The sequence below is a fragment of the Bidens hawaiensis genome, unplaced genomic scaffold (assembly GCF_021521415.1).
Source record: "Bidens hawaiensis isolate Kalapana, Puna unplaced genomic scaffold, B.hawaiensis_p1.1 tig00008946_1, whole genome shotgun sequence".
Taxonomy (NCBI): Eukaryota; Viridiplantae; Streptophyta; class Magnoliopsida; order Asterales; family Asteraceae; genus Bidens; species Bidens hawaiensis.
Window position 1 is genome coordinate 42438 of NW_027491650.1, and position 10799 is coordinate 53236.

Here is a 10799-nt window from a genome sequence, read left to right on the forward strand (position 1 = left end):
CAAAACTTTGCTCAAATGAAGCAAAATATTCACAAAATTGAATGAGTTAACATGTTATTTTTTATGTTGTCATTATGACAAAGTCGAGAAGCTCCCTGAATCTTATCAAAATCTTTTTCATGGTGCAGCTTAGAAAAACATAGTTCTTGAAGAACATTCGTCGTTACAATATAATGTTCTCATTTCCTTCGATGGGTTGTAAATTGATAAATATATCAATAAAGGTAACACTTATTATGAATTTAGGTTGAGTGGTTACAATTACTATTGCATGAGAAGTCTTATTCCCAAAATTGGCTAATAACCAAAATTCTTTCAGTTATATATATATGACACTGAGAATGAAATTTTCAATCAAAGGGCATTCTCGGGTACGTTTCTGCACATGCATTTTTTTTATTAAATACATTTAAAAAATCATTTTGTGATATAAATAAAATTAATTTATGTACACATAGTATAGATACAAGCATAGATGTAATACATTTTTTTATATACGTTATATAATTATTTTCTTCACCTGTAATTTTATAATTTGGATCATCTCATGTGTGACACAGGCTCTAATGCCAGTAAACTATAAAGTGCCATAACTAACACAACCAATAACCTACAATTTAGTAACAAACAAAGAAACATGTTTTAACTACCTACCATACATAACCTTAACTTCTATTCTAAACTCTAAACCTAATTCTAAGCCACTTCTGAACAAGATCTAATCAACCCCAAGTTATAAAGAAACTTTTCGGACCGAGTCCTAAAAAGATTAACCAACGAAAACCCACCCGTTTGTTGCGCGGGTGACTTTGACGTGGTCAACGATTCGTCTTCCTTCACATTAAGTGTGCTCTCACCAATGGCATTTCTAACCGCTTCAATTGTTTCGCTTTTAACTTGATGCCCAGATGAGTCGATCACATAGAACGCGTTTACAGCTGTGGATCCTCGGGTTGTCACCTCGGCCCAAGTGACTGAAAGCCCGTTTTCTCTGAATATCCGAGTGACGTCGGATAACAACCCGAGCCTGTCTTCACCACATAGTTCTAGTCTTAGGCCCTGCATATTATAAGTATAATAGTTATATAATCAGTTTTTCATCCAAACATTAAAAATCGATTATTACGGTTTCTAGGGGTGTAAACAGGCTCGAGACTAAAAATAAGCTTGTTTAATAAACGAGCTCAAGCTGACTCGCAAGCCCAAACGAACCTATAAAAATTATTTATTATCATGATATAGATTTATTTAATAATTATATATTTTTAAGTTAAGATAAAACTAAATATTAAATACTATTTATGTTAAACTAACTTAATAATATATGTTAAGTTAAATTACAAAAAAAATGCAAATAATTAATTATTTTTATAGATAAATGTGAATTAATTAATATATAATAAACAATTTGGGCCCAAGTCAAGCTCAAGCTTGAAAAACTACTCACGAGCCGAGCTCAAGCATACTTGGGTTGGGCTCGTTTACACCTCTTAATGGTTTCATACCTTTGAGACTCGTCTTTTCACCGCAGCCTCCAAACAAAGAATAACTCGTTGTCTCTCGGCTTCTGAACTAATCGGGCATCCATCCGTATGACGGATATAATACTCCTATATTAAAAATAAACAAAACCTGATTAACACAACACGTTTAACTCTAAACACGCTCATTAAAACGATCAAAACACGTTAAAACAGTCTTACCTGAAACGCCTCGGGGCCTTCTGCAATGATGGTGGAGTGAAAAACCACATACTGCATATCCGTTAGCGTGCAAACCGTATCAAATAACAACTTTGGCCGATCAGGGCACCTCAAGTTAACCACCGTGTACCCTCGTTCGACACAGTTTTCAACCGTCACTAGCGGTTTATAACCGCTAGACCCCTCGGGAACATCATACTCATCCGTATCATAATCCCGATCTGCATACATTAACTGATGCAGCCGTCTTTGCGTATGCGTGGACCCCACAGAGACCGCTGTCTGTGCACTGCGCCTATCTAGATCGCCTTTTAAAACATATAGCAAAAGTTGTTTAATTTTCGTGAGTCGGTCTGAGTCGTTGATCGGGTGACCAGTTTCTTCGTCCGTGATATAAACGATCGAAGCCATCCGTGAATTATGTGTCCATATTTCGGCTCCAACCACGTTGCATTTGAGGTTGGCTAGAACTGCGAATACCTCAGAAAGTAAGCCCGGGCGGTCACGGCCCGTTAACTCGATGGTGGTGTTTTGGGATGCGCATTGGACCCCAACCGAGCCTCTTAGGGACCGGAAACTGCACCCTCTTCGGCCAAGTGACTGCAACCGAACATAAGTGGCTCAGTGAACTATGAACCAACTATTATTTCAAAAATCTCTAAATAATAATAATAATAATAATAATAATAATAATAATAATAATATTTTTATTAATATTAACTTAATATAAGTACCTGTAGAATGTGATCTGTAAAAATAATAATAACAACAACAATAATAATAATAATAATAATAATAATAATAATAATATTATTATTATTATTATTATTATTATTATTATTATTATTATTATTATTATTATTATTATTATTATTATTATTATTATTATTAACTGAATACCAGTACCTGCAGAATGTGATCTGTGACAATATCTTCTGAGAGTTTATTCCCATATTGATCAGTAACATGAAACACTGTTATCAGAATTACAACAATCAAAAACTATTAGTGACTGAATTATTGGAAACGAATAATAAAAGTATTGATATAGTAAACATGTATATATATATCATATATGCAGGGTAAGGTTAACATACAAACAGAATCATCGTACAAAATATACGAAGTGAACTAGAAAATGGACGCGGTGGCATTTTCGTTATCACTCTGGTAGAGTAATAAGTACTCTACTTGTAAAGCCTAGAGTAATTATTATTGGGAAAATGACCAAAATGTCCATTTGACCAGTCAAAGTAAACAAAATGTCTATTTCACCAGCTTTTTCCCATAATGTCCACCTTCTTCGTTGGCCCACACACTTTAATCATTAGTCGTTAGCCGACGAGATTTTCAACCAACAAGATCCTGCCGCACGTCACAAAACTAACAGGCCAATATATTTTTTTTAATCATTAGAGCCGATGTGGTTTATTTTGGCGCCCCACAAGATTTTTTTGACTTCCAACGAGATTTATTCAACAAGTGACAGAATCTGGTTGGTTAAAAAAACCCCATCGAGTATTGATTAAAAGTCGTCGATTCGACAAGATTTAGGTGTGGACATTTTGGGAATAAGATGGCCAAATGGACATTTTGGTCATTTTCCCAATTATTACTTCACTTTATTGTTACACTACAACAAAATATAAGTAGAGTAATAATAATTACGCTACACTTTACATGCAGAGTTATTATTATTACTCTACATTGATTATAGACTAATTTTGAAAATGCCATCGCGTCCATTTTTTTCCCTCAATTCATATTCTCCGCACGAAAACTCTCATTTGTAGTCATGTACTAGATCCAACGTTTACCATCCATGAACCATCCGCCATCGGACGAAATATAAGCTCGTTTAATCAACAAATTCAAATCAGTTAACACTTGAACCACTTCCAATAAGCTTCCTCTTTTATTAGCACTATCAACCTGCAAAACAATAAAAACAAAACACCAACTCAATTACATAACTCGTTTCGCATATTTAACTAAGGGTGTGCATGAAACCCAAAACAAACGAACCGAATCAAAAACCAACGGTTTGGCATGTAATAAAAACTGAACCAAACCGAATTTTTATATTTTCATTTTAAAATTTTTATTTTAAGCAATTTATAAGAAATTAATTTTTCGATGTTTAGTCCACAAACATAATAATTAAACAGTTAGTAATTAACAAAGTAATTTAGGCCAGATACATTATTTTACGTCGGGCTCTTTTTTTTTGGCCCAAAATTGTCAACCTCAAATGGCAAAACCGAAACCAAACCAAACCAAAATCGACAAAACCAAAACTGGTTTCTGGTTTGGTTTTAGCCCAAAACCGACCCAAACTGAATCGTGCACATTCCTATAATTAACTCAACAAATAGTACCAATTTTATTACCTTAATCAGCGTCGATTTCTTGTCCGAAATGTGATCCACAGTAACCCTAAATACACAAATTTTCATCAGCAATCGGTTACTAATAATTTCTAAATTTATTTCAAAAAATTCAACTTGAATCGGTGGATTAGCGTGACATCATAAACCCAGTTTTAGTTTATCCTCGGTGACGGATTCATACAATAGTTCATTAGGGATGAGCTAACTGGTACCTAAAATACCGATACCGAAAATCACAAAAAAATGGGTACGGTACTAGTACCAAATCACTAAAATACAAGTACTATACCGAGACCTATACAGATCCCGAAACCTCAAAAAGTGGGTACCAAAAGTACCCATTTTGGTACCGATCCCGAAACCTCAAAAAATAGGTACCAAAGAATAGATACCGATACCGAAAATCGCAAAAAAATGGGTACCAAAGATACCAATACCGAAAATCACAAAAAAAATGGGTACCAAAGATACCGACACCGAAAATCGCCAAAAGATGGGTACCAAAGATACCGACACCGAAAATCGCCAAAAGATGGGTATCAAAGATACTGATACCGAAACTCGCAAAAGAAAATGGATACCAAAGATACCGATGCCAAAAATCGGTGGGTACCAAAGATACCGATACCGAAAATCACAAAAAAGTGGGTACCGAAGATACTGACATCGAAAATCGCAAAGTTATGGGTACCAAAAATACTGACCAAAAATGGGTAACGAAGATACAGACACCGAAAATCGCCAAAAATGGATGCAATCAGTGTTGTAAAAGTCGCTAGTCGGAGGGTGGGGTAAAAACTAGCGATTAATCTGGGATCAATCGGAATTTATCAGCTCGTAATTTTTCCAACACCGGGTCCCGTACTGGCGTCGAATTTTAAAAAGGGGAGGTACCAGGACCAGTACCCAGTGTTGTAGTAATCACTAGTTAGGCAGTGGTGTGCTGACTAGCGATTAATCTGAATAATACAAAACCTCCAAAAAACATGTACCCAATTCAGTACCATTTGCTCATCCCTGGTTACAGAATTCATTAACTTATTTGATAAATTTGAACGTGAAGGTGACATAAGAAAGGCTTTTGTTTGTTACCTGGGTGGATGCATACGATTAACGAGTTTTTCAAACTCGTAATCGACGTCTACAGAAGGAGACGAGTAATGCATATTATTATTGTTAGAGAAAAAGTTGGTAGGAATGAATGAATCAAAGAATTCGAGAGAGAGAGGTGTGAAGGTTTGTGTGTGTGATTTGTATGGAAAGAGAGAGAATAGAAAGGGGGTGGAGCGAGTGTTAAGGTGTTGAATCAATGTGTGGAATATTATTGTGTTTTTTTTTTGTGGTGTGGGTTGTGGGATTGGTGAAGGGGTGAAGGGGTGAAGGGGGGTGTTTATTGTTTGTGGAAGGGGTAGTCACATAATAATAATAATATGTTATTTTGTTTTTGTTAAATATGATGTTTTACTAGAGGCAATGTTGCTGAGACTGAATCGGACCGGGATTTGGTCCATTGGTTCGGTTTTATGTAGATAATATGCCTCCTAGAAAACCAGGCGGTTCATCGGTCTGATTGGAAAACGGGACCGGTTGAACTGGTTTATTATGGAAAAAAAAAATATATTTTTTTAAAATTCTTTTTTTCAGCCTTCATTATCGTTTTTGGGAGTAAAGTTGTTCGGCCGGTCCAACCGGTTCAACCGGTGAACCGGTTGTCCGTCCGGTTCGCTGTCCAATCCAGTTATGAAAACATTGATTAGAGGTTTTGTTTTTGTTAAATATGGTGAACTTTGGTCAAAGCCGGTTTGGTTAGAAATCAGTTCAGGTTAGAAACCAGTTTTAACTTAACTCTATAGGAATTGATTAGGATTGGGTCGAAACTAGTTTTTCAAAGTGGGTCAGGTCTAAACGGGTGTTAAGGTGCGAGAATACGAACTGATCTACAAATTGTCAGGTAGGAAGGTCCAAACCGGTTTCAAGGTGTGGGAATACGAACTTATCTACAAATCGTAGGATAGGGCCCTCCGGTTTGGGTTAAATTGGTTTTAGTTTGATAAGAATCGGCTAGAAAACAGTTTATCAGGTCCAAACGGGGTTCTTTATTAGCCAATCACTGCATGTAATTCACATAAACAAAGATAAAGTAAATAAAGTTATATAATTGTTGCTATAAAAATCCATTAGCGTTTCTAGGTTGATACTCTGGTGTATTCATTATCAACTGTTTATTAGCATATTCAATCACTAACGCGAGAAGCTATGATGAAACTCCGACACAAAAATGAGAAAATCAGTTTGTGACGGACTGCAAAGTCCGACGCGAGAATCAACAAAGTACAATAACTGGAAATTGAATTCATTTTAGTGGAGAACGTACATGGTACGTTTTTTTTTTACTATTCTATCGTAAATAACTATTTATGTGTACCTTCCTTTGTAGTTTAATGTGTCGTATTTGACGTTGTCGAATGTGTAAGCATGTTTGAGTTATTATCCTGTAGACCAAGGTAATTAACTATTGGTCCATATGTTAGATAGTGATATTTGTCATTGTTCTTGGACATATGCTTTATTGTTTGTACTAAGTCACTTATTGCTTAGTGGTCATAGGCTTGGTGTTCTTGCCCTAAGCATAACTTGGCCCTAGTATGTTTCGTTTGTGGCTTTGGGCTATCGGCACATCGTGTTTCATGCGTAAGGTGTTTCGGGCACGAGTAAGTCTGGTCGTATTGTGTAGTTCCAGACCTATCGTATCCCGAACATGATATAATCACAAGTGGCTCAAAATTCCTAAGATTATAGATGTGGTGTTAGCCCCCATACTCTCTTGAAGTTGAATATTAGCTAGAATCACACCCTTTGACCCTATTGTGCATTATTAGAGTACCTTTACTATGCCACTTGCACAAAAGTTTGGTACCTTAAAGGTACATGTGTACTTTGACAATAACCTAACATGAGTATTTAATTTTGTTTTTTTAAGAACAATGTAAAACTTTTATTTTGTTTTCTTGGTTTATGTTTTTTCTTAATATAGTTTCCTTTTATGTAACCTACAACTTTATACATTTATGTTGTAACATACTGAGTAACATAATGGAATTAAAAAAGAAAATCACTTTCAGGACTTTTAAGACCATTTCACATTTGTTTTTTCTTTTTAAAAAAGCAAACTTGAATTAAAAAAGGTTTCGCCCCGATTAGAAAATTCTAACCGGAAGGAAAACACAAAATAAGCACATATATAAAATAACGGGTTTCTAAGTCACCCTATCAAATTCTAACCGAGAGGAAAACACAAAACAAATGTATATAAAATAACGAGTTTCTAAGTCACTTTATTAAATTTAGCTTACATTTACAATTACGAGACGAGAACCATAAAAAGACATTGGAAAATTCAAATCAAAGATCTTTTATTGGGATTCATTATGCGCACCAAAAATCGCCTAGGCCAGATCTTTTTTCTTTTTGAGTCATCTAGACGAATCCACCACTCGGTTATACTTTCCGTACCTTTATGTGAGGGGAAGACTAGTAGACCACTCCCAACCAATGACTAATTAAATTCCAAATCTTATCAGCCTAAATGCAAACATGGTCCAAACCTTTGATCGACTTCAAGCACACCGGACAAAGAATAGAAGGAACATATCCAATCCTTTAGAGCTTAAATCAAATATAGTCGGTAACCGATCTATAAGCAAGATCCAACACAAGATATTAACTTTCCTTATAGCATAATTATTCCATCTCATATAACCAGGCGGACCTTGTAGCTCTCAACCATCAAGGTGCTATCTAATACCTTTAACCGAAAAAGTGTCATCACACTCCAAGTCCCACACCCACCTACATTTGTTTTAACAAAGAAATCTACAATAATTTAAAAAAAAAAAATACAACATTTAGTTGATTCATGTATTATCAATTTATCATGCATCAAACCTTTTTTCAGATATATCTCCAAAAAAAAAACCACTTGCTATAAAAGGAAAGATGCCTTATTTGATGCCATCATATGTTTCCATATCTTTGGTATTTTGGAACCTTTGTATGCCACAAAAGTTGGTATTCATTTTTATCATGCTATGGAGCTTCAAATACAAGATAACTATATAAGAATAAAAGAACATTATATGACCATGACTTAAACCAAATTGTTACATTTGTCTGTCCAAATATGACATAAGACTATAGTAATTTGGTCACCCAAACAACTTTTCATGTGTACAAATGTACAATTTGTCATGGTAAGACCAAGCATTTAGGTGTCCAAATTTTGCTTTAAACGACATAAATAGTGAAGATATCATGTGGTGCCACATGGTTTATGGCACTTTGCTTAAAGTAGGAGAATTTTGTCCATCAACTATGGGATTATATTTATTTTAATTGAATCTTAAAGGTTAAAAATATATAAAAGAGGTAGATGGTATCTCACTTCTTCAATTTCACAGTTAATTTTGAGGTTAGAAACTTAGAATTTAAAATTATTTCTTAATTAATATGATAATTATATTATAGTTAGTTTAAATGTGTTGTTAGGCTACCGATGGAGCCACTGGCTGCCACCTCACAACAATTTTAATAAAAATGCATCCGTCAAAACCATAACACCACCATCATCAAAGGGTGTTAGCGAGGTAGCGCCCCTCGCACACTTTCGATGGATGGGGTCCCCTTCTCTCCAATCTCTATCAATCATATAAAAACACAAAAACACACTTCTATTATTTTTTTTCCATTTTTTATTTATGAAAAATAAATATTAGTAAAATCACAATGTTGTAAGTCTACAACATGGATGGGCATATGAAGGAGCTAGGGGTAGCTCAGGCTACCTCTCAACTTGCCGGTGAAGTATAAAATTAGTGCGGAAATTCTTTTACCTTCTCCGTTTTATGTACCGGATTGGATATCGGATACACATAAGGTCTAAGGAAATATCATTATACCCTGAAATTTTCTTATAGATCCGCTACTGGTATACATCGGCCAAAAAAACACCTTAAACTTTCTTTTATAACAAGTAATTTTTATTTCTTTTTGTATTATTTTAGGGTTGACCATAAAAAATATACCATAGAACTTTATATTCCGATAACGAAACTGGCTACATGTTACACCTATACTATTCTTTTAGTAGGCCGAATATATATAAAGAATAAAGTTTAAATGTTTATATGCCATAAAAAGATTTTTTAGACTTTATTATATAATTTAATAATACTAGGTAATGTAAAATTTGTTATACGAATTCAAATTTTTAATGGTTATGGAGTATTCGGCAACCCCACCCACTTTGATGTTGATGCCAAACATCACATGCTCCTGTTAACATCATTAAATCAACCATATCAATAAGAGCTGTAAAACCTCTTTTGTCTCAATATGTATGATGGGACCAAACACCTCTAGCCCAGCCCAACATGTGTCATGGGACCCAAATATAATAATTTCTTTTTATAATATATCATTTTTCTAAATTATTATATATTTAAACGTATTTTAGGTGCAAGAGAGCCGAGGCTAATCGAGTTCGAGTCTATCTAGAGCCTCAATTAAAGCTCGTGTAATTATCAGGTTCGGGCACGAGCCGTGTTTATTTTTAAGTTTTAATTTTTTTGGACTTCTGTGTAATAATTTCATGTTACAAAGCCGAGTTTTGGCTCGTTTAAGGTACTGCACACGAGCTCGATTCGAGTTTAGGCTGTTTAAGGTTTTTATCAAATATATAAAAGAAGTTAAAATAAATAGGTAATAAACGAGCCAAGCCCGAACCTAATTGAGCTCGGGCTCGACTCATTCATTAACAATTTTTAATCCAAACTTTCAATATAGGTATTAGTACAAGGTAAATCTAAAAACTTCTGATATACCATATAATATTGTAACATATTCAACTATAAGTTAGAAAAGATTAAATAACTTTGTCATTTGCAACCTATCTCACAGCTAATCTTATTATCCATGGCCACACAAAGCATGTGAAAGTCGATTTTCATTTTGCTATAGAAAACGTTGCTCGAATACTTGGGCGAATTATGTCGATAAATGATTAGATTAGATCAGATAGTTGATGTCTTTACAAAGTCGTTACTAAATCTTACACTTGGTAATTAACTACAACTATTGCCCTGGGGTTGGTGGCCCGACAACAAAGACAAAGTCTCTTAAACACCCAAAGGTTATATGTTCAAGTCGCAAGAAGTAAAAAAAATTCGTCTTTCAAAGAAAAAAAAAAGAAAGAGAAAAACGTAACCCTACCGACACGGTCAATATATAACATGTGTAGGTTTGGTCCCTGTTCTTTTTTTGTTCTAGGTTTTGGTTTGTTCTTTGTTTCACTTTTGTTCGGTTGTTCCTATTTTCAGAGTGTCGGTGAGTGCCGATATCATGACAAACCAAATTTTTTTTTTTGTGTCAAAATGATAATCGTACGGTGTTGAGTAAAGTATCATTTTTGTATTGTAAGCAATATACCGAGTATTAGGGGATGAGCAAAAATCGGTATGGTACCGATTGGTACCGGTACCGGTACCGAAATCGGTACCGATTTGGTACCGTCGGTACTGAATCGGTACCAAGGATTTGAGTTTTCGGGACCGGTACGGTACCGGTATTTCCCGAATTTTTCCTTAAATACCGGTACAGTCACGGTACCGTACCGATACCGAACCGAACATTTCAGTACCGGTACCAAAAA

At 34.9% G+C, this 10799-nt stretch overlaps 1 protein-coding gene across 1 annotated transcript; it reads right to left on the reverse strand.

Annotated features, from left to right (window-relative positions):
* Window positions 1–593: 593 nt before the first annotated feature.
* Window positions 594–5266, reverse strand: LOC143530455 (ACT domain-containing protein ACR4-like). Its single transcript, XM_077025988.1, has 7 exons — window positions 5186–5266; window positions 4094–4139; window positions 3521–3635; window positions 2610–2677; window positions 1704–2303; window positions 1506–1610; window positions 594–1059 (listed from the first exon to the last, which is right to left on the reverse strand). The coding sequence occupies exons 1-7, from the start codon at window positions 5257–5259 to the stop codon at window positions 697–699; spliced, it is 1371 nt and encodes a 456-aa protein (XP_076882103.1). The 5' UTR covers window positions 5260–5266; the 3' UTR covers window positions 594–696.
* Between the last annotated feature and the right edge of the window lie 5533 nt (window positions 5267–10799).

Coding starts and splice junctions, on each gene's coding strand:
- LOC143530455 (XM_077025988.1), bottom strand. CDS start 5,259: ATGCATTACTCGTCTCCTTCTGTAGACGTCGATTACGAGTTTGAAAAA. Junction 4,140..5,185: donor AATCGTATGCATCCACCCAG/GTAACAAACAAA, acceptor TTGTGTATTTAG/GGTTACTGTGGATCACATTT. Junction 1,060..1,505: donor TGAAAAGACGAGTCTCAAAG/GTATGAAACCAT, acceptor TATAATATGCAG/GGCCTAAGACTAGAACTATG.